The sequence below is a fragment of the Bubalus kerabau genome, chromosome 9 (genome assembly GCF_029407905.1).
Source record: "Bubalus kerabau isolate K-KA32 ecotype Philippines breed swamp buffalo chromosome 9, PCC_UOA_SB_1v2, whole genome shotgun sequence".
In the NCBI taxonomy this organism is placed as follows: Eukaryota; Metazoa; Chordata; class Mammalia; order Artiodactyla; family Bovidae; genus Bubalus; species Bubalus kerabau.
In genome coordinates, this window is record NC_073632.1 from 93,858,298 (window position 1) to 93,882,013 (window position 23,716).

Consider the following 23,716-nt stretch of genomic DNA (forward strand, 5'->3'; position numbering starts at 1 on the left):
AGTGACAAACTAACACGTGAAAATGAATTGTTTTAGAGTATTAGTTCCAGCTCATCAAACATTTAATATGATTGTTAACAAGCATCAGCTTTGTATGCAGGAATGGGTATGTTTTGCATAATATACCATAAATATTGTGTTTATTATGTGGAGTAACAAATGATGCACCAATAAATAAAATTTATTAGAAAAGTGCAGATAAAAATGTATAATAAAAGCAGGTAATTTCTTATCATGGTCTGCATTATCTCGTAAGGAGAGACTTGGAGAATAAAGAAAGTTAAGAACAGAGGACAGAAAGAGTTGAATCAGTTACTTTGTGTTGATGGGTATGGAGTTAGGTGAGAGGACAATTTCAGAGGAACTAATAGAGTTGTGTCATAATTCTGACGCTTCCATACCCTCCTGAATGGGAAGACTTAAGATGAAAAAATTGCAAACTCTACCTTTGCTTACTTCCTACAGTTGAAGTTTGTAAATTTCTCTAGGCACTGATCCTAAAAGGTTTGGTATCAGGGCACCAGATTGGTTTCTAAGCACCAAGAACCTCCAAAATACATATCCCTTTTGTTGATTGCACTTGAGTCTGACATCATACCAATCAGACTTGGAATGTAACTCAAACATTTCCATTTATTGTTTTATGACAGAATATATATTTGATCATTATAAACAAAAGTGGTAATACAAACCAGGAGAATGTTAACCAGAGAGAAGTTCAGTGGGACTTCACACCACTCTGATATTTTTTCATAACAAATGAGGTCCTGGAACTGGAGTCGAGTGGGTTGCCAGTCCATTAAAACAGTTTTCTCCTGTGGTCTGCTTATCCACATCACCCCATTCTCAGATGTAACCACTCCAACACTCTCATTTTATCTTCTATATTTGTACCAGATTCCTTTTACCTTGTTTACATTCATACTTTTGTTTGGAGTTGCATTTCATTGCTGCATTTTAAAATATTGGTCTAGATTTATAATTGTGCTAAAGATGAAATAGGCAAGCTAAAAAAAAAGCAATTAGATGCAAGTGAGAATTTGTAATTTGAGATGAACTTTGCCCATTTCCTGAGTGTTAACTGACTAATGTTAACTAAGAAAACAGTCTTCATATAGTACCCATGTAGTCCCAAAGAAGATAGTGATCTCTAAGAACACAATAGGATTATTGGAAAACTTTCACAATTTCATATTTCAAGCTTGTATAATGTTGGTGATATTACTCCTTCCTCTAAAACTGCCCATTTTCCTGCTTATGACTTACTGATCAGCCGGGGACCACCCTGGTCTTGGACCACACTTTGGTGTGAACCTTTGCTTTAGCACCTATTTAAAGTTTTTCTCTAGTTATGAAAAAATACCAGTGTGGTGCTCTGTTTACTTGTATAACTCATTTTTCTATAGTATGCCATGACACTTCTAATAATGTCATTATCCTGTTTATTTCAATATATTTTTTAATCACAGGTAACTGGTTATCTTTTTTTTCTTTCGAAGGGGTACAGTTTTTTAAAACTGTGAAATGAGAGTATTATCCTCTGCTATTTTATCTCTAAAATCCTTGAATCCCCTGCCTCTTCTTCATGACTTCATGACATAAATGGATCGTAGTAAAGTCTGTGTCTTTGTGACAGCCTAGTCTCATCCGGAAAATCATTTTACCATTAACTCTCCATACTCTTCAGTTAGATTGTGCTTTTCTCTTCTGCAATAAAATTGTCACCAGTGTCAAGCGATGTAATTTGGAAAACAGTTCACTTTTAAAAGGCTAGGGCTCTCATTTAAAAAACAGTTTTTTTCAGAAAATCTGTTTATCTCCTCCCACTGTAACCTAGCATTTCCCAACTCTCCCCCATCTCTTCTTACACATTATTTGTCTTTTCTGGTGCGTGCCACGTTTGGAAGTCTCATTAAACCAGCATCTGTTCTGTTTTAGGAGAAACCCGAAGCCAGTCCCACGTCACTTCAGCTGCGGTCCCAGATCGAAGTAAGCACAGTGACTTTAATCATCTATTTTTGCTTCTGTCTTTTTTAAAAAGTGGTATTATGTAAAAATGAGATGAAGCCTGCTGTTCTGCCTGCACTGACCCTATGAATCTTCTCTCCTAGGAGTCGCTTGGCTTCTGTAGCGCCGTATCAACACCAGAAGTGGAAAGAAAGTAAGTTTTCCTCCTTCTGTCCTGGAGCGGAATTTCTAAGGTGTCTTTTAGGTCCTCTCTGACGGAAATGGGATAGGTGATTGTACACATATGTGTATGTACTGTGGAACTTGAAGTTATTTTCCTGTGTGTGTGTGTGTGTGTGTGTGTACATGTATGTAGGTAGATGAGTATATTCTGTAATTCAATTGGTGATGCCCAAGGATTCTGCAAAGTGTTATTGATTTCACACTCCTTGTTGTAAGTCAACCTGAAATATCTGAAAGTGAGCGTGGAGAAAAGGAAGAGACAGCTAAGTCAACCAAAATGGTTTTCTACTTTTACACTGGTTTTTGATACAGGATGGAAGTCATAAAGAAGCAAAGTACAAAAATATAATACATTCCAGAATAAAACAATGATTACAGTACCTCTCTGCACCTTGCTTTGAAGTGTGTGTGTGTGTGTTAGTTGGTCAGTTGTTTCTGACTCTTTGCGACCCCATGGGCTATAGCCTGCCAGGCTTCTCAGTTCATGGAATTCTCCAAGCAAGAATACTGGAGTGGGTGGCCATGCCCTGCTTCAGGGGATCTTCCCGACCCAGGGATCAAACCTGGGTCTCCTGCATTGCAGGCAGATTCTTTACCACTGAGCCACCTTAAAACAAGAATAAACACTTGTCACAGAAGATGGTAAATGCTCACTAACCTTTCCCATTAAAGGTAGTACTTTTGGCTTACTTGTCCTAACTTGAACCCTGTAATCTTGACTCTCATGGAAGATAATTCTATCTTATAGTTTATATTTCCAGTATTTCTTTTACATCACTTAAGAAAAAAGCAATTTTTTTTCTTTCCCTTTTCTACTTTATTCCATCATAATTACGCTAAAAGGTTCTATTTATGATCTTCTGAGGTAAAGAAATTTTGAGAAAGTCCCCATCTTTAAACAGACACTTCCTCTGGCACAGAGCCACTTAGACTGTTTGAGGCCAAGGGAGGCATAGAAGTGGTTTAGGCGTCAGAAGTATTTCTGGAATGAAAAGCACACGTTAGGCGAGCGTGTGTGTGCTTTACAGCACAGCTCTGCCTAATCCGTCCACGTGTGTGTGTTGCTGGCACTGACGCGGCTTCCAGGAGCAGAGGCTGCCATGCCAAAGCTTCAGTCACACTGAGCGGATTCAGTTTCAGGCCTGGGGAATGTTGGGGGTGATGAGCAGAAGAAATCCCAGGCCGTTGCCCCCTCGAGGTTGAAAGATAAATGTGCCATAAGCATGAATTTCCTTTGTCTTAGTTGCATGTATTCTCCTGGGGACTTAGTAGTGTGGAGGCTGAAGTAGCCAAGAGTTTTGAGTTGACCTCAGTTTTGAAATTGGAGGTGTGGTGATGTTGAACTGAAGGTGAGCAGCAGCTCCGCACGAGAGGCTGTAAGCTCCTCCACCTGGTTTGCTACCTCTGTGGCGTGATTCAGCCTGAGAACTCAGGTGGTCTCTCAGTCTCTGAATCTACCAGGGGACAAGTCACTTTCCTCCTCAGAGGAAGTGACTCACCAAAGTTATACGCGTCTTAGTTAGGCTGGTGTTTCTCCTTCCCCTCAATTGTGGGTAGTCATTCTTTCCGTGTTTATGTGCTCCACTTGGTAAAATGTGGCATGAGTCTTGTGGTCCAGAGATAGACTAACAGCCTCCTGAGGTTACCAAATTTCTCTCTCTCTCTCTCTCTCTCTCTCTCTCACTCTCACTCACACACACACACAGAGCTGTTGACAACCCCCAGCCTCCCCATCTGTCATACGTGCATTTTGCTTCTGTTCTAGTAAATTATTGTTGTTGTTGTTTAGTTGCTCAGTCATGTCCAACTCTTTTGCAACCCCATGGACTGTAGCCCTCCAGGCTCCTCTGTCCATGGGATTTCCCAGGCAAGAATACTGGAGTGGGTTACCATTTCCTCCTCCAGAGGATCTTCCTGACCCAGGGATTGGACCTGCGTCTCCTGTGTTGGCAGGCAGGTTCTTTACCACTGAACCACCTGGGAAACCCATGTTCTAGTAAATGGTTTCCTTAAATTTAGTTGTTTCTAAATAATTTGAAAGTTTCCGTACATCTTTTCCTCCATTTCCCTTTTAATGGTTTTTGAAAACTATAATACTTCTTAAATTAAAAAAAAAAAAAACTTTTGAAAAGAATTTTAATTTACAGAAAAGTTTCAAGAATTTTGTGATGAGCTCCCATGTGAGCTCTACTTCGACTCACCAATTTGTATGCTTTGGCTGTCTCTTCTATACACTCCTGTCTGCTTGCAAATACTCTGCAATGCAAAATCCTGCTATTCTGCAAATGAAGATGCTTGCTGGTAACTTTGCAGGCCCTGGAGGATGGCCTGGCAAACCAGTTGGTTGTGTCTGGTTAGGAAGTACAGAGTATCTGCCAACCATAATACCCTTCTGAGTCAGCAGTGCCGTTTAATTGGCAGAAGGTTTCTTCTACATTTTTATTCAAAAGGCAAGAGAACTCAGTAAATACAAGTGGACAGATCAACAGCAGCACAACCTTAGGAGCAGAGGCATAGATGACAGCAGGAAATGCGGGAGCTGAGATGTGGGCCCTGCGGGGCGCCTGCCTTCCAGAGCCACTGTCTCCTCCCCACACAGTTGTCTCAGGAGCCTCAGCACCCCTGCCCTTCCTTCTCCCCCAGTGAAAACTTGTTTTAAGCAAGGTATCAGGCGTTACTTATAATGCAGATCATCACCTCTCTCAGTGGTATTTTGCATTCAACCGCATTTAAAGTCTTCAAGTTACAGTACTATAGCTTTGGCCAGAAAAGACCCAGGAGGTGGGTTATTGGGCAGACCAGCAGTGAGAATTCTGATATACCTGGCAGGACAGAACCTGAGCACCCTGACAAGTCAGGTTCCTTGGACTCTGGTCTTTAGATATGTAGTGTTAGTCCCTCAGTCCTGTCCGATCCTGTGGACTGTAGCCCCCCAGGATCCTCTGTCCATGGAATTCTCCAGGCAAGAATACTGGAATGGGTAGCCATTCTTTTCTCCAGGGTATCTTCCCGACCCAGGGACTGAACCTGGGTCTCCTGCATTGCAGGCAGATTCTTTACCATCTGAGATATGCAGGACCTGCCTGGTGAAAGGGTGGATGGATGCATGGATGGAGAGAGAGAGGTAGGGGTATGGAATATGGACCTGCCAGCTGCCACCCACCCTCCCTCATGCCCCAGTCTGTAGGCCCTCCATATGCTTTCACTGAAAGTATACTAAAAAAGGCCGACAGAGCTCTTCTGTTTATATCTATTTACATGGCCTATTGATGAGACTATCCACTTTATTACACCAATCTCAGCTTTGTGTTGACTGGTTGAAAAGGTGAATGCTTATTAAAGTTTCTTGTTACTCACCAGTTATTCTCAAGAATAACTGAGACAAAGAATTTTTGTTGGAAAATATCTTTTATAACTATATCTATATGGAATGGGTGCAGGCAAGGAATGTTTCCCTCCACAACAGTTCTGTAAAGGTGGAGTCATCAGCCACTGCAGAGCCCCCAGCCCCAACCCCAGGGACTTCTGTATGGATAAAAAAAGGAGGCATTCTGTGCTTTGGATCCTGGCCCTGTTAAGATGCATACCTAAGGAATAATTTCAAACAGCACAGATTCCTGTATCTTCCCATACATCAGTTCATTTAGTTCAGTCGCTCAGTCATGTCCAACTCTGCGACCCCAGGGACTGCAGCATCCCAGGCCTCCCTGTACATCACCAACTCTTGGAGCTTGCTCAGACTCGTCCATCGTCTTGGTGATGCCATCCAACTATCTCATCCTCTGTCGTCCCCTTCTCCTCCTGCCTTCAATCTTTCCCAGCCTCAGGTCTTTGAGTCATATCTTCGCATCAGGTGGCCAAAGTGTTGGAGTTTCAGCCTTAGCATCAGTCCTTCCAATGAATATTCAGGACTGATTTCATTTAGGATGGACTGGTTTGATCTCCTTGCAGTCCAAGGAACTCACAAGAGTCTTCTCCAACACCATACTTCAAAAGCATCAATTCTTCGGCGCTCGGCTTTCTTTATAGTCCAATTCTCACATCCATACATGACTACTGGAAAAACCATAGCTTTGACTAGATGGACCTTTGTCAGCAAAGTAATGTCTCTGCTTTTTAATATGCTGTTTAGGTTGGTCATAACTTTTCTTCCAAGGAGCAAATGTTTTTTAATTTCATGGCTGCAGTCACCATCTGCAGTGATTTTGGAGCCCCCCAAAATAAAGTCTCTCATTGTTTCCATTGTTTCCCCATCTATTTTTCATGAAGTGATGGGACCAGATGCCATGATCTTTGTTTTCTGAATGTTAGGTTTTAAGCCAACTTTTTCACTCTCCTCTTTGACTTTCATCAAGAAGTTCTTTAGTTCTTCTTCACTTTCTGCCATAAGGGTGGTGTCATCTGCATATCTGAGGTGATTGATATTTCTCCCGGCAATCTTGATTCCAGCTTATGCTTCATCCAGCCCAGCATTTCTCACGATGTACTCTGCATATAAATTAAATAAGCAGCGTAACAATATACAGCCTTGACATACTCCTTTCCCAATTTGGAACCAGTCTGTTGTTCCATGTCCAGTTCTAATTGTTGCTTCTTGACCTGCATACAGATTTCTCAGGAGGCAGGTCAGGTGGTCTGGTATTCCTATCTCTTTAAGAATTTTCCACAATTTGTTGAAAGTCACTAGAACAATTAACTTAAAATATATGAATTTGTGTGTGTGTGTGTGATTAATAGTAATCTTTTGATGTTCAAGTCTTTTGATGTTTTCCCCCTCTGCAGGGAAAGAAAAATCCCTGTTTATCCTGGCTCCTCCCTGGTCTCCTAGGATCAGTCCTCTCAGAGCTCTCTGAGCAGCTGTCCCCTGAGCTATAGTCTTCAGTAAGATCTTCAAATTGAACTTAACTTGCAACTTTTAGGTTGTGCCAACAGAGTTTAGTTGGAAATAACAGAAAACCTGACAAGTAGTATTGTTAACTAAGGGAAGTTTCACTAGATACATTCATGCTCATGGGCAGGTCCAGGACTGGCACTGCAGCTCAAGCAAGCCTTCAGGAACTCAGACTGTCCTTCCCGCCACCTCCTTGCCTTTTCCCTCCCTCTCTCCCACCCTCTCTCGTCCCTTCCTCCTTGCTCCTTTCCTTCCTTCCTCCAGTTTTAAAGTGCTGCTGCATCTTCCAGGAGGGAAGGAGAAGCAAGGTAAAGGGAAGAAGGTAAAAGGTGTTAGGTGCTTAGAATAGGAAAACGGAGTCCAAAATAGCGGTGGCTAAAAGACAAAGAAAGGAAAAAGCCTCCAAAAATAGAACAAAGGAAGGTCTGAGGACCGGAATGAGAACCTCAGGTGAAGCAAGCAGCCCTCCTGACTAACCCAATTTACATAGGACAGGCTCAAGGGGAGAAGAAAAAACATATAAGAAGAGGAGCCAAAATTGAGCCACGGGCTCATGTTGGTGTCTTTTGGGTCAGCCCGCCTTCACGCCTCGAGGTTGTATTTTCCTTTGCTTGCCAAATTAAACTGAGCTGTAACACCAAGCTGTAACACCGGTCTGTCCGTCGCTTCAAATTTTTGCTGTGGCAGGACAGGACCGAGGAAATTACAAACTCCCCTGACATCTCACAAAGGTAAAAAAGCGAAAGGCACATCATTTACAAAGCTTTTCTAGAAACCCGGTCCAACACCCTCCACTTTACCCTGCTCATTTCTTCCCACAGCAGCTGTTCTCTGAACATCAGCTGTGAGCACAGTCCACTGTTCTTGGTGTTGTTTTTCCCATTGACAAATGCAGAAACTGAGGCACAGAGGGGTTGAGAAGTTGCCTTTGTTTACACAACTAACAGGTGGCAGAGCCCAGACTGAATCCCACTTAAAAATTCGTGCTGCTAACCTTGAAGATCTAATTCTAAAGTACTTGTTGTTGTATTGCTTATGCAAATGGAGAGGTGAGAAGTAAATGAGTTCATTAGCATTCTGTAAATAACAGCAGTTAAAACTTCCACTTCAGATGTTCCCTCGGAAGTAGGAGCAAATTTTATTTTTATATATACTGGGTCCCTTAAATTTATCTATAGAGACAGCAAGGGCCAAAATAAATCTCAACACTTCACCTTCGCCAATATTTATAAGTTCTTTTCTCCTAAGTCTTTCACTAGAGTTGAAAATTCGCTGATTTAGTTTCCCTTTCTTTCATTACCTGTGACTACACTTCAACTATTTTATGGTGAAAAAGTCTAAAAATATATAGCAGTGTGATGGAAGAGGAAGATAAATACAGTGGGAGCAGTGTTTTGTGGTCAGATGAAATGCATAGAATTGAGTTTATCGATGTTCTATGTAACCATTTGTTCCATTTGAACTTTGCGTCACTCTCCAAATTATTTCATCTGTTTCATCTGGCAAGCTGGCAACTCTTGTAGGTGTCAGCTTCCTTTCCAGCAGCCCCCACCCGCTCAAAAATCTCTGTCTTTCCCTCCTTTTGCCTCTTGAATCCAGGGAAGACACCCTTGGTCTCCCTTGTTCTGTCTCGCATCCTGCCTATTCACCTGATTGCCTGCTTTCCTGGTCTTGCCGCCTCTCCCTCTGCACCCCTCCTAACCCGCCCTCTGCCTGCCTGGCCATCTCTTCCCTTGATCTGCTCTTCAGACCGGTTAAGTTCCTACAGTCTCCCAGATGGGCCACATTCTCCCATGGACGCTGAGCCTCATCCTGCTCCTCCTGATGGTGTGTCCTGTCTGTCACCCTCACCATCCTCCCCAGCCCCACTTACGTGTGCAAGCTTCATTCAGCCTTAACGACTCAGTTCTGGTCCTGCCTCTTCTGGAGGTCCTCCCTAATCTGCAGAGTGGAGATAGAGCATCCTGCTGCTGGGCTCCATCACCCCTGAGCACTCCTGGTGTGGGAGCAGTGGACAGCAGTTATGGGCTCGCCTCTGTGTGTGTGTGTGTGTTTGTGTGTATGTGTGTGTGTAGTCACCTCCCGTGTGTGTGTGTGTGTGTAGTCACCTCCTACACCAAGCCCAGGATCTTTTACATAAAAGACTTTGGATAAATGAGTGAGTGGGAGAGTGAGCACACACTCATAAAAATGCTTACTTCCTTTCCACCCTGTGAGAATCTCGCCATCCTCACATAATTCCATTTCTCTCCCCCACTTAGTGCTGAATTTTTCCCCCAAAGCTGAATTCCTCTCTTCTTTCCCTGCTGAGATGCTCTTCCCAAGGTCCAATGCCCCCACCCCGCCCTTAGATGCTTGTTGCCTTTGGCTCACATTTTCTCTTGGTCACATTGCCCTCTTCAGCCTTAGTGTGTGTATGTCTGTGACATTGTGGTTTCCAGTTTCCTATGCCCACTCTTTGGCACCCTGTGTTCCTCCCACCTCTTACTCTGGCTATCCTGCTGGAGCTTTTATCCAGCCTGCAAGCTCTCCCAAGATACTTATACCCACCCGTGGCTTTGAACTATCTCTGGGCACCTGTGTGGGATCTGTACCACGCCCTCTGACCCTTCCCCCAAGCTGGTGACGTGCCTGTTTCAGCCTCTTGCCGGTTGTCTGCTCATTGCCGTTCCAGTCACCCCAAGCTGCATATTCTTATGGTAGAACCGCTCCTCCTTTATCCTTCTTCCTTCTCTGTGAGTACTTGTTCTCTGACTGTATGGTCCCCCTTTTTCCCAGGGACTACTTTCTGGACTTTACAGAGCTTTACATTATTATTTCTGCATTTCATTCATGATTCTAAGACCTCTGCCAGATCTTGTTGCTTGCTACTTCTGTATCTTGACCCATCTCCCTCTTTTTCATCTTCACTACTCCAAGGGGGACCTTAACACTCTTCTGGTGAACTGGAAAAGAGTAATTTAGGAAATTACTCCCTGAAATATGATTAGGTCCCAGCACACCGAGAGGACGCTGAGATCCCGCAGGGACACTTATAAATTAGGATCTCTTCAGGTTTTCACCTTGGTGATCAACACCCCCTAATAGAGACCCAGCCCATCTTTATTGCTTCATCTTCCCGTCTCCCAGCCACACGGCCCAGCTCCAGGCCTTGGAGCTTGTTTCCAATACCTCCTGAGTTGTCTGGTGTTCCAGACTGGAAAGCATTTCCTTCTTTTAAGTCCTGTTTTAAGGATCGCTTCTCCCTGAATGCTTTCTCAGTCCCCTTGCTGGCTGTATTCGTTCTACCGCTTGGAATCCAGGAACATTTGCTGTCTCTTCATATACTGTCACATGCAGCATCATCATCATTGTTGTTAACACTATAGCACTGTAATAACCTTCGGTTATTTCTGCCTATTGGACACTGGTGCTAGTCACTTTTATTGTACTTTGATCATTTAATTTTTCATGAATCTTTCACTGAGGTATGTGCTACTTTTGAGCGGAATTACTTTGTCCAAGGTCCCAGAGCAAGAAACAAAAATCCCAATCCAGTTGAAGTACCATTATAGCCTTGTGGTTACCAATTCTCTGGGTTGAAATCCAGGCTCTTTCTTCTAGCTCTGCAACTCTTGGCTAGTTAATTAATCTTTTTATCTACAGATTTCATGACTATAAAGTGAGGATAATCAGTAAAGTACTTCCTTCAGTATGCTATAGAAAGTGAAAGTCACTCATTCGTGTCTGACTATTTGCAACCCCATGGACTGTACAGTCCCTGGACTTCTCCAGGCCAGAATACTGGAGTGGATAGCCTTTCCCTTCTCCAGGGGATCTTCCCAACCTAGGGATCAAACCCAAGTCTCCCGCATTGCAGGCAGATTCTTTGCCCAAGAATACTGGGGTGGGTAGCCTATCTCTTCTCCAGCGGATCTTCCCAACCCAGGAATCGAACTGTGGTCTCCTGCATCGCAGGCAGATTCTTTACTAGCTGAGCTACCAGGGAAGCTTTAGTAAGCTCTTAAGAATCTAATAAGTGCCCAACAGTCTTGTCTGTTATCAATGTCTGTTCTGTCTGACCCAAGTTCATGCCCTCACCACTGGCTCCAGCCCCTTGTTCATGCTCAGTCACTCAGTCATGGCCAATTCTTTGGAACCCTATGAACTGTAGCCCACCAGGCTCCTCTGTCCTTGGGATTTCCCAGGCAAGAATACTGGAGTGGGTTGCCATGTCCTCCTCCAGGGGATCTTCCCAACCCAGGGACTGAACCTGCTTCTCTTGCCTCTCTTGCATTGCAGACCGATTCTTTACCGCTGAGCCATCAGGAAAACCCCTAACCACTTGTGGACTTTTCTGCTCCTACCCAGCCTAGCATGATCATGGACTCCTTGAGGCCATGAGCTCACTCTCTTCCTCTCTTTGGAGTTTCTGTAACATCCAGAACAGTGCTTTACATAGAGCAGGCGCTCATTAAATAAGTGCATCAAGTCATTCACCCCCGGTACTTTGAAATAAACCTAAAAGTGGATTATTTCCAGGACTTTGATTACAGAAGACCAACTTTAGTCTCATCTGTTAGCTAGCGTATTCCAGCATCTCCCTAAAATGGTAGCAGTGTAATATGATGTCAGTGCTTTTTGTTTGTGAATATTAGCCATAAGAAGACACCTGTTAAAAGCATTTTAAAAAACATGTGGCAGAGAGAACAGTAGTTTCCACAAGTCCCCAGATCTCTTTGTAAAAGCTGCCCCTTCCCATTCCATTCCATTCTGCAGTCTTGTTCAAGTCATCTCAGATTTTCCCTCCTCTGTTAAATAGAAATAACAGATCACATACCATCTCCAATAAAGGCATGATACGGAGAAACAAACAAAATATTATAGTAATTTTAAAAATCCTTAAAACTTTTTAAACCTGCAATTTTGTTGGGAAAGTGTGTTTATTTTATTCTTAGTAACAGCTTTGAGATATAGTTCACATACCACACCACTCACCTGTTGAAAAGTATAAAGTTCAGTGGGTTTTAGGGTGTGTCGAGTTTTGCGGCCATCACTGCAATCAATTTTGGAGTATTTTTGTCAATTCAAAAAGAAATCCTGTGTCTCTCAGCTGTCTCCACTGAATTCTCCCATCTTCCTCTCCCCTGAACAGCCACTAATCAGCTTTCTGTCTCTATAGATTTGCCTGTTACTGACATTTCATGGAAACAGGGTCATACACGGTTTAAGTGACTGGCTTATTTCACTGAGCATAATGTTTTCAAAGCTTTCCTACATTCATTCCTTTTTGTTGTCTGTATGTGCACATTCTGCTTATCCATTCAGCAACTGATGGACATTTAGGGTTGTTTTGACTTTTCAGTTATCTATGCATGATGCCGCTTTGAACATTTATTTGTATGACAGGTTTTTGTGGGGTCATCAGTTTTCTTTTTTTAATCAGCTTAGTTGAAATGCCGTGCACAGACCATACTGGTCACCTTTTTAAAGTTTACAGGCCACAGGTGTTCACTATATCCACAGGTATGTGTCACCATCACCTTGTCAATGTAGAACATTTCATTTTCTCAGAAAGAAACCCCGTGTCCTTCAGCAGTCACTGCTCTGTCTTCTGATGACCCCCAGTCCTCTAATCTACTTTACGTCTGTATAGAATTGCCTATTTGGGATATTTCGTATAAACAGAAGGAAAGCAGACATTGGAAAGAAAATGTGTTTGCTACGCTTATAGGCAAAATACCGTGAATCCAGTTCTCAACAACTTTGTGTCCAGCCTCCTTGAAATGTGTAAGAAATGTCAGAAAGTTTCTTTTCTCAGTGGAACCTCCTCCCTCTTGCTCAATTAGCTGGTTTCCAGGGACTGGGCTTGAGGAGGGGGCTCACGCATCATCTGTCTGTGGAATTCCCCTGAGGACAGGGACTGTGGGCCCTTGTGTGGTGAGCCAGGGCTCTGTTTTTCCCTGGTAAATGGGAGCGCTAGAAACCCGCCTGCAGGGTGATTGTTAAATCCTCCTTCAGACGGAACAGAGGCTGTGAGAATTGCTGATGAGTTTGTTAAGAAATCCTGGTCAAGCGGTGATCCCTGGAGCTGAGACTAATGCATCCTGTTTCCACATCCTGTTTGTGGCAAGGCTGTGGGGTGGGGAGGGGAATACCAGTTTTTTCCTGCGGGGAATGTGCATGTGTGAGGAGTGAGAAAACCTGTGGAGGCCCATCCTTCAGGATAGCTCACCAGTCGGTTCTGCCCAGTTCATGGGGGTGCGTCTCACCATGTTCCCACTGTCCCCCCAGGAAAGGGCGGCAGGCACTTGTGGCCTGTGAGAACAGCACCCGGGGTGACTCGGGCTCCTAGTGTCTGGTCCTTGGAGCTGACCAGACAGGGAAGATAGGCAGACGACAAGCTTAGGGTTCAGAAAATACTGGGTTGGCCAAAAAGTTCCTTCTGGTTTTCCATGAGCTATAGTGGAAAAACCCGAACAAACTTTTTGGTCAACCCAATAAATAGGCTGCACCAGGAGCCAGGCATAGGCATATCTAGTCCATATTCTTTTGCTTTAATTAGTTGACTAGTAGCCAGCTGCCAGGCTTCCTTGGTCGCTCAGGGGTAAAGAATCCACCTGCAATGCAGGAGCCATGGGACATTGGTTCGATCCCTGGGTTGGGAAGATCCCCTGGGAGAGGGCATGGCAACCCACTCCAGTATTCTTGCCTGGAGAATCCCATGGACAGAGGAGCCTGGCAGGCTACAGTCCATGGAGTTGCAGAGTCGGACATGACTGAAGCAGCTTAGCTCGCAAGCATGCAGCTATCTGCCAAGGCTGTGGGCCTAAGAGCAAGGGCACTGTCCAGGGCCTGGGCCCCCAGTCTGTCTGTGACGGTCAGCCCTCCAGCTTCAGCTCCCAGGGACATGGTAGTGAGTTTGAGTCAGGGTCTCCGGGTTCCTTCTAGCCTGGGCCATTTCTCCCTTTCTGACCAAATGCAAAGCCTGCTCTGTACCCACCAACGTTGCGTGGACTCTCTTTGCTGTTGCTAATGTCAGCTTTGGTATTGGACAGGGTATGAATTTAAGCTCTGCTAGTTCTGGGAGTTAAATTCCCCAAGCCTCAAGTTCCAAATTGATAAAATGTGCAGGATAAAAGCTCTTTCTGAGAGTGGTTGTGCGAAATAACCCAGTGCCATGCCCGCCCCGGGTACATGCTGTGTCTCCCCCCGCCCCCACCGCCAGCCACACACACCCCCCTCTGCATTAGGGCGGCGCTCTGCACACTGTGCCTGTGGTCCCCACCGTCCATCTCATTACCCGGTGTCGGACACGCAGCTCGGTGGCCATAGCCACCTACGCTGTACCCCTCCTGCCTGAGCTCTCCTGTCCTTTCAGCGCCCCAGAGATGGGAGGGCAGGGGAAAAGGCTGGGAGACAGCCACCGCCTTCATAGAGCCTGTGTGCTCGCAACGTGCTGAAATATGTGTTTGTGCGGGTGGGTCTGTGCCGCACACGTGTGTGCTCCATCGCGCAGCATATTTGAGGGGCTCAGCATTCCAGAACACAGGAGCTCAGAGCAAAAGCAGCTGTGTCAGAATTCTCCTCCTCAGCTGTTCCGCTCCGAAAACTCTGTGGCCCTGAACTCCGTCTGGTGAGCGACCCTCCGGCTGACCATGCCCAGCTTCAGGCCACTTGCCTGGGCTGCATCCAGCGACTGCCAGGAAGTATTTACTGTGTGGAGGTGGACGCTGGTTATTGTCTGTCCTGAAGGACAGGTGACCAGGACAGGGAGGAGGGTGGGGGAGGAGGGGGCTACCAGTAAATAAATAGCATTCCTATCCTGACAGGTGACTAAAGAACCCACCTGCCAATGCAGGAGCATAAGAGACGTGGATACGATCCCTGGGTTGGGAAGATCCCCTGGAGGAGGGCATGGCAACCCACTCCAGTATTCTTGCCTGGAAAATCCCCATGGGCAGAGCAGCCTGGAAGGCCACAGTCTATAGGGTGGCAAAGAGTTGGACACAACTGAAGTGACTAAGCCCGCATCCTGGCAGGAGAAGGGGAGGAAGCAAGCCTGTGACTTGTGTGTAAATCCTCTTAACAGAACTGTAATGTAACTGGTAGCTGGCAGTTAAGGAAACCAAGAAAGACTAGATGACATGGCATGGTCATGATGATGAACTTTGAGTGAAGCAGAGGTGGAATTCCAGCGTCAGGCCTTTTATCATAGACTCCACCACGGGGACCTCGTAACGGCGGACGCATGTGGAGAGAGCCAGCAATGGGCTAGGCGGCAAATGACCTTTAATTGAATAAACACTTTTTACGTTTCTGCTGTCTGGACACATACGCTTGGCCCTGGGAAGATGAACAGGCTAGGGAAGGTCACTGTCCTCTGACAACCCGAAGGAGACACGACGCAGTGAGGTGATACCCTGTGGGTACAGTGCATAGGGCCTGGAGGAGGGACGGGCCGTCCCTGCAGGGCTGGGTGCGGCTGAGAGCCTCATAAATTCCGCCGTCAGTCGGGGAGAGAAGCAGACATTGTGATCACGTTGTTCTAGCATTTTGGACTTACTGTGTCTGCGGGGGCTGGTTCCACAGCCCGGTGAGGCTGTCCCTCTGTGTCCAGTGATGTAGCCTGAAGTCAGCATGACTGGAGACAGAGGACAGATGGCCACCTCCAAGGATGGGCTGAAACCCAGTCATCCTCACCACCGCCCAGCCATCCTCCAGAGTCAGGAACCTGCAGGAGGAGCTGCTGGCATCCTTCCTTGGAAGGGAGACAAGCCACAGCCCAGGACCAGAGACCCTGGGCAGGAAAGCGAGCCCCGCGGCCCATCTGCTACCCAGTGACCCAGGGGACACTCTGCCACGTGCATCAGCCCCAGCTCAGGGCCTCCTGCCCTGCACTGACCCTGCGGCCCAAAGAGAAGACCACCTCTGCTTCTGCTTCTGCTTTCTGCATCTCATGTGAAGCATCGCACTGACCCAGAACCGTGCGGTGAAGGGATTTTGAGGAAATGTGATCCAGCTGAGCTCAGCTGACAGACTACAAGTTCACCGCAGCTCCCCGAGTCCGGCTGGACCCTGCCCTCAACCTTGTCTAAAAGCTTTCTCCAAACAAAACCTCGCAGAAGGGTAACCCTTGAAGCCTACTGGCCGCTTGTTTTATCTTAGTGTATTCCGTATTCTTTTCTGAAAATCTCACTGGGATTATGGCTTTCTGCATTTTGGAGGATGGAAGGAGGAGATTCCATTCTCTCCTGGGTTAGCCTGGGGGAATCCAAGCACATCCCCACGTTAGAGCTAGCTGGGGAGTTTGCTGAAGACAGACCCTCAGGCCTTGCCCAGCTCCCGTGAATTGGATTCCCCAAAAGTGGAACTGTGGAGCCTGTCACAAGTTCCCCAGGGGTTCTCAGGCAGCCAGCTTGGGTTTATGAATCTCTGTCCAAACCAGCTTCTTTGTCAGTCCAGTGGAAGCTCCGTGCCTCTGCTCCACGTCTCGGTTACCAGAGGATTCCGGGTCTGCTCAGAGGGTGCTGGTGGGGGTCGGCTGTGGTCTTGGTGTCTCTGGCGGCGCTGCCTGGAGCTTGTGCATCACTGGCAGGTGCTTGTGTGTCACTTCAGATAAAGCTGTGAATCAAAAGGAGGAAGGATGTGAAGCAATCCGAGGGCAGAGTCAGACCAGCCAGCGGAATGACAAAGTACGGGGGAAACGTCAGCAGCTGCCTAGTGGCTGCGCATGTGGAAGGTACAAGGGTGTGACCAAGAGATGAGATTCAAACATGAGATCTGAATGGTGACAAATGTTAACTAGACTTATTGTGGTGATGACTTCACAGTGTGTACCGACCCTTTGTGACCCCATGGACTGTATGTAGCCCGCCAGGCTCCTCTGTCCATGGAATTCTCCAGGCAAGAGTACTGGAGTGGGTGGCCATTCCCTTTTCCAAGGGAATGGATCTTCCTGACCCATATATACAGATATCATATCACTGTGTTGTGTATCTTAAACCAATATAAGGTTATATGTCAGTTATGCCTCAGTTAACACAAGTGAGATCTGGAAAGACAGGAAAGCTTATAAGAGTTCCCATTTTCATAGTATTTATAACAAGCCAAAGTTTCTCATCAGCTTTGCTTTTCTGGTGGCTCAGATTGTAAAGAATCTGCCTGTAATGCGGGAAACCCGGGTTTGATCTCTGGGTGGGGAAGATCCCCTGGAGAAGGGAATGGCAACCCACTCCAGTATTCTTGCCTGGAGAATCCCATGGACAGAGGAGCCTGGCGAGCTACAATCCAGGGGATTACAGAGTCAGACATGGTTGAGTGACTGTCACACACACACACACACACACACCTGAAGGAATTAAAAGTGAAAACAACAACAACATCAAAAAGGCTATGGTGGCAGCCACTGTGGAGAGGACCCGGTCCTTTGTGCTGCCCGCCAGGAGAAGTAGGGCAGGCGGGCAGCGCCCACAGCCCTATCTGGGGGGTGGCTGGTCCCTGTGTCTCCAGCCACATGATCAGGAGGCCAGAAAGGGCCCTGCATGCCCACAGCTCCTCCAGCTTTAGCCTTCAGGGGCAGCTTCACTGACACACCTCAGAGCAGCCAACAGAAGAAAGGCTGACAGCCCCGGCCCCCACGTCCCTCCCCAGATCCTGACGTCCCAGCGGCCAGTGTCGCCAGCGTGGTTTGAGTGATGGTGAATGGAGGCTGCTATTTGTTTCCACTGAGAAAGTTCTGACCCGCTTCTGGAGCCATCGCCATGGAAACAGACCGAGGAGATCATTCAAAGGAGCCTCTTTTCCACCTCCTTTCCTCCCATACTCCCTCTCCCTATCCTGAGGCCCTGGCTGGTAGGGGCCAGCTCTTTGCAGCCTGGCTTTCCCCGCTGGTCCATGCCAATTTGATAAGAATATCAAAGGCCAGTTTTTCTTACCGTGCCAGCCTCTGCTGGGATGAATTGCCCCGTGTGCACCCTGTACCAGGCAGAGTGGCAATCCATTTCCACACCTGCTCCTGAGTGAGGGCCTGCGTCATGCATAGTGATAACCAAATGTCCTTCCGAAGGAGCAGGCAGATGCGTGCCTGTTGATCCAGCCAGCCTCGAATCTCAACCACATTTCCTTGCAGAAAAGCCTTTCTTGGACCACATACTTATTACACATATGCAGTAAATTTTAAAGGAGGAAATAACCAAAAGGAAGGAATAATTGTGTCCAATTTACAGAATAAATAGCAGCCATTAAAAATGTAAACAAAGCTATGTATAGTTCTTTTCCTTATTTTATTTAAAAAAATTAGCTTTTGTGGTGAAACTAATGTGCTACATTCCTGTTTTATTTTGGTTTTGACAATAATTTAGTAATTCTGAAGGTATACTGAAAGACTTAAATAAATTAATTCTGAAAGACTTAAATAAAATATAAAATATGTCACATTGAGGCCATAAAAGGAAGGCATTCGTTTTTACTGGTTATACCAAAATGAGAGTGAAGACGAAATTCAAGATCTTTTTAAAAATTTATCTTTTTATTTATTTTTAAGATTATTTGTTATTTGTTTTGGCTGTGTTGGGTCTTTGCTGCAGTGCACAGGCTTGTTGTGGTATATGAGATCTTAGTTCCCTGACCAGGGATCAAACCTGGGCCCTGTCCATTAGGAGTGCGGAGTCTTATCCTCTAGACCACGAGGGAAGCCCCCCTTTTCCTTTTGAACACCTTAATGTGTATGCCTGTTGAGGAAACACCGAGAGTCAGAGCTTGACCTGGGACTGCAGACGCTCTTGTGGCCAAGCCACTAACTTAAATTGCATCTTGAGTGCCAGTAATGAGAGAAAATGCACACCGTTATAGCTTTGGGCTCACAGTATTATGCATCTGGTTTCTAGTGGGAAGGACATTGGATTTGATGTCAAAAGAGCTGAGGTTAAGCCCCAGCTCTGTGACTTATTAATACAATTGGACAAGTCACTTCCATGAGTGCGCCAGGCCTCAGTCTCTCCATCTGTATAGTGGGGCTAGTTCTTTTCAGGGTCTGTATGAGCCTGAAATCCAATGAAATGTATATGAATGTGCTTGGTAAACCCACGTCAATGTTTTTAGAAGTTTGTCATTTTTACTTCTTAACAACCAAGTGTGCAGTGTTGAGGCCAACAGGGGTATATTTATATATACTTTTCCCCCATATGGCAAGTAATCTGGAGGTAGGTATTCTGAAGAATTATTTTCTCTACTCCTCTATCCTTAGTATGTGACTTTCTTCCTTATAGTAAAATGACAGCTGCTTGGGCATTCTGCCCATGTTTCAGGTAGGAACAAGAGGGAGGGCAAAGGGCAAAAGACATGTGAAAACTGAGTCATTTCTTTTCACTGTGAAAACACTAGCTTTCCCAGAAATACCAGGATGTAAAATTCCAGTTATGTCTTCTAGGGCAGTGCCGACACCCGACCTCCACGTGCTCCCAGGGAGTGTGGGTAGCCGCGTAATTTAACAGGGCACAGTCCCGTGGTCACTGGCTTCTTGGTAGTGCTGCTTATCACGTGCAAGCGTGTTCTCAATACTGGGCAAGCCACAGTTCACTGAAACCTCTAGAAAGCCCGTATGTTCCGTAATATTAGTGTGTCTGTTTTGCATGCTTTGAAACTTGGATTTAGTGGGACTAAGTGGCTGGTCCAGGGTTGCTAGTTAGTGAATGCTAGAGCTGTCCAAGAAGGTAATGGCACCCCACTCCAGTACTCTTGCCTGGAAAATCCCATGGACGGAGGAGCCTGGTGGGCTGCAGTCCATGGGGTCGTGAAGAGATGGACACGACTAAGCGACTTCACTTTCACTTTTCACTTTCATGCATTGGAGAAAGAAATGGCAACCCACTCCAGTGTTCTTGCCTGGAGAATCCCAGGGACTGGCGGGGGCTGCTGGGCTGCCGTCTATGCGGTCGCACAGAGTTGGACACGACTGAAGCGACTTAGCAACAGCAGAGCTGTCCAAGGCGGTCGGACTCCAGAACCTGCCTTGTGAGCCATTGTGCTGGGCGGCTTCCTGGGTTGTGGCCTCAGGGGAGACATTAGAGATAATGTCATTCACAACTAGAGACCAGTGAACGGCCCAATTCATCTCCATGTTGACATCTTGTTTGATCATTAGTGTATTTTTTTTTTTTTTCATTCTAAGAAAAACATGGATTGCTTTTGTAAAGTGCAGTTGAGAAGTGGAAGAGAAGCCATTATGTTCATTTTAACTATGTGAGGGCAGTTAATGTTTAAAACAAAAATCACTTGCTTTGCAGCAGGAAAGACCATGTTTAAATACCTAGAACTTCCACATACCTAATAAAATTAGCAGTGGATTGAGGGATAATAGAAATAATTGTCATTAGACATCAATTTCCGCACCTGAATTGGCTGTCTTCCTCTTGAAATTTTTCTGAGTAAGATGCTGCTCTTGAGATATCTTGTGTGGAAGGAAAAGCTCACCTAAAGTGATTCTGGTGGCAGTTTAAAAACCAAAAATAACATCAAGAAGGAAAAGTTGAAAGGGCCCAAACCTATAGCTGAAAATTTCAAATTTTGCAAAATATTCTTTTAGCACTTTCCAAGAGTGAGAATTTGATTTGTGTGGTAAGAGACCCTTTTCAAATTGAAATTAAAGATTGGGTGATATTCTTGCTTTGAGACAATATCCACACTTAATAAACCTGGAAACCCTGCCATTTCTTTTAAGGAGTTAATATTACATGATTGATGGGTCCAAAGTGTTTCCCATGATTTGGTATGCATCCATACTGAAATCTACTCAAAATCAACATAGAATTGTTTTCCTATGTGCTGTGCTGAACACAGTGAACTAAATTTGTACAGTTCTTATTGCTTAAGGAATACAGTAGGATGTAAGCAAATGTTAATTACATTATGCTGAAAAAAAGGATACATTGTGTTGTTCAGTTGTTGTGGGTTTTTAAAATTTTCAGGGGGAAAATATGAAAAAAATTTTAAAAACTTTATTGGAGGGACTTCTCTGGTGCTCCAGTGGCTAAGACTGTGCTCCCAAAGCAGGGGGCCCAGGTTTGACCCCTGGTCAGGGAACTAGACCCTACATGCCCCAGTGACCATCAAAGATCCCGCATGCTGCAACTAAGACCCAGCACAGCCAAATAAAGAAATATTATTAAAAAAAAAACTTTATTGGAGTATAGTTGAGTTGCAGTGTTGTGTTAGATGGTTTTTTCTTTTAATTCTAGGAAAAACATGAATTGCTTGTATAAAATGAGATTGAAAGGGGAAGAGGAATCACTGCATCCATTCAAATTATTTGAGGGAAATTATTATGTAAGAAAGGGAAGTTAATGTAAGATAGTGAAGGGCAGGGAGGCCGGGTGTGCTGCAGTTTACGATGTCGCAAAGAGGTGGACATGACTGAGCCGCTGAACAACAGCACCAGTGTAAGAAAAATGAAAAAAAGAGGAACTTTGGTGATTCAGAAACTGCTGGAGTCTAGAGTAGGGGCTGAGCAGTGGCTGGGTTTGGTGGGATGAGGATGGGTCATAGTTCACGAAGACCAAGTGAATCCATCTGATTGGGGTGGCTCCAGGGGGTGGTCATATGTACTGAGCAAAGCCCTTTACCTGCATTATCGCCTGTAATTCCCCTAACAACCCACTAAAGTAGGTACAGTTTTGCATTACGCTGCTTTACTTTGTGGGAAGAAGGAACACCCGGCCTAGGTTTCTGGCAGCGTTATCACGGGCGTCCCTGACTTCTGAGCCTGTGAGCTCCGAGCCTGTGCAGTGTCAGCCACGGCCTTGGACTTGGTTCTTCATATTCCTGCCTTGATCACATAGGAAGGTGACCTTTCAGCAAAAAAGCCAGAAAGTACAGGCCAGGAGTAGACTGTGACATGAAAGAGAAGCCCGTATGGAGAGTGTTCACCAGGATGACAACATGTCACTGGCGTTGTCACTGATCCTGAATCTTCAGGGAGTTCTAACAGGATGCCAGACGCTTGGCTGCAGAGGTACCTTCCATCCCATCCTGTGGGTTTGCAAGCTAATTTCCATCATGTGTATGAAATACAGCAGTGATTGGCTGGGAAGGGCCCCACTGAGGGAAAAGCAAGAGATTACAGAGGGTACGGAATTTGAGGAGGTACGCGCTCCCTGCATTTGTGCCCAACCTCAAGAGTGAGCGCCCAGCACTGGGGACCCTCCATGTCGGAGGCCTTATCCTAGTGCTCACCCCACGGCTAGGAAAAGGGGTGACCCTTAAATTTTCATGGTCGACAGTGGATAGTATGAGCTGAATTTTGTTTCATTTTATTTCTGTTAGATAGAGGAGAAATGCTCCTATATGAAAAAATATCTTTGGTACCTGAAATATCAAACTAAAGAATTACCTATTTTATGCACAGTGATTTGTCACTAAATATACAAAATATGAATATGAGTAATTTGTTACATTTATTTATTTAGCTGTGCCTGTTTCCTGACCAAGGACTGAACCTGGGCCCTCTGCCTTGGGAATGCAGAGTCTTAGTCACCTGGCCACTAGAGAAGTCCCAAGTTTGTTATGTTTAAGTAAGGCAAATATAAAGCAAAAGAAGGGAATTTCTTGGCAGTCCAGTGGTTAGGACTTGCTCGATGCTTTCACTGCCGTGGCCCAGGTTCGAATTCCAGGGAAACTGAGATCTTGAAAGCTGCATCACATGGCCAAAAAGAAAAAAGAGAGAGAATAAAGCAAAAGTAAATATTAACTGCTAAAAAGGCCCTCACCCCGGTTACCTTCTTCACCCTCTCCTGTGCACATACAATAGCACAGATGCCTCAGTTCTTTTTCTGGGTCTTGAGGAAAATTGCTCCTGGCTTGGGGACTGTCTTGGCAGGCTAAGGGATGAAGCAGGCAAGGACCCAGACACAGCAGAAGCCCTGATTCAAAATCCAGCAGGAAATAAACTAATGGGAAAGCGTATTTCCGGAGACTCAAGATAAAGGAACCTTTAAAGTCTCTTAAGTATAGGTTTTCCAGTAACATATAACACATGGTCCTTCCTTAGGAATGATGATAGAACTGTTTTTCTTTCCTTTTTGTTTGGTTATAATGAAGTTTCTGGGCAGTGCATCAAAATACAGACCTGCAATCTATTTTAGGAATTCCTTTATGCATGGGCGTTTGTTTTACCTTTCTGGTGTGCCAGCTCAAGTATGTAACAGTGAGATAGAGCTGTCTCTGCCTGGAGGTACCTTGGGCTATTTATATATATAAATGGACGGAAGAAAACTGGGTTTGAGCTCAATGATGTGGCCTCATTTTCTTCCAGAAGCAGACAAGAGGACCCTGTGGTAGTAACACAACTGAATATGTATTTTTGAAATACTTCGTTCTGATAAACCCATAAGCCATGTTCACATTTGGGGTTGAAAGCATGCTCTCTCCTCATAAATGCTTCTGAGGGTCTTCCAGGAATTTACCCAAGAAGCAAGCCAGTGTATCAGGTGATGTGAATTTCCTTTATGTAAATAAGAGGCAATATGTTCAGTGAAGTGGATGAAGCAGTTATGTCTCTGACCAGCTGTGTGTCCTTAGGCAAGGTGGAATTCTGTAAACAAATATAAAGAATTTCATTTTAACCTTTGTTAGTTTCCTCTTTCTCTCTGGTCTTCTCTT

General features: G+C 45.3%; 1 protein-coding gene across 3 annotated transcripts in view; it reads left to right on the top strand.

Moving 5' to 3' along the window:
* SASH1 (SAM and SH3 domain containing 1) overlaps window positions 1-23,716 on the top strand; it is a 260,426-nt gene that overhangs the window by 156,825 nt on the left and 79,885 nt on the right. For all 3 annotated transcript variants that reach the window (XM_055535907.1, XM_055535908.1, XM_055535906.1), the window contains exons 3-4: window positions 1,939-1,989; window positions 2,112-2,161. In XM_055535907.1, the coding sequence (XP_055391882.1) occupies window positions 1,939-1,989; window positions 2,112-2,161 (101 nt within the window). The remainder of the gene's footprint in view (window positions 1-1,938; window positions 1,990-2,111; window positions 2,162-23,716) is intronic.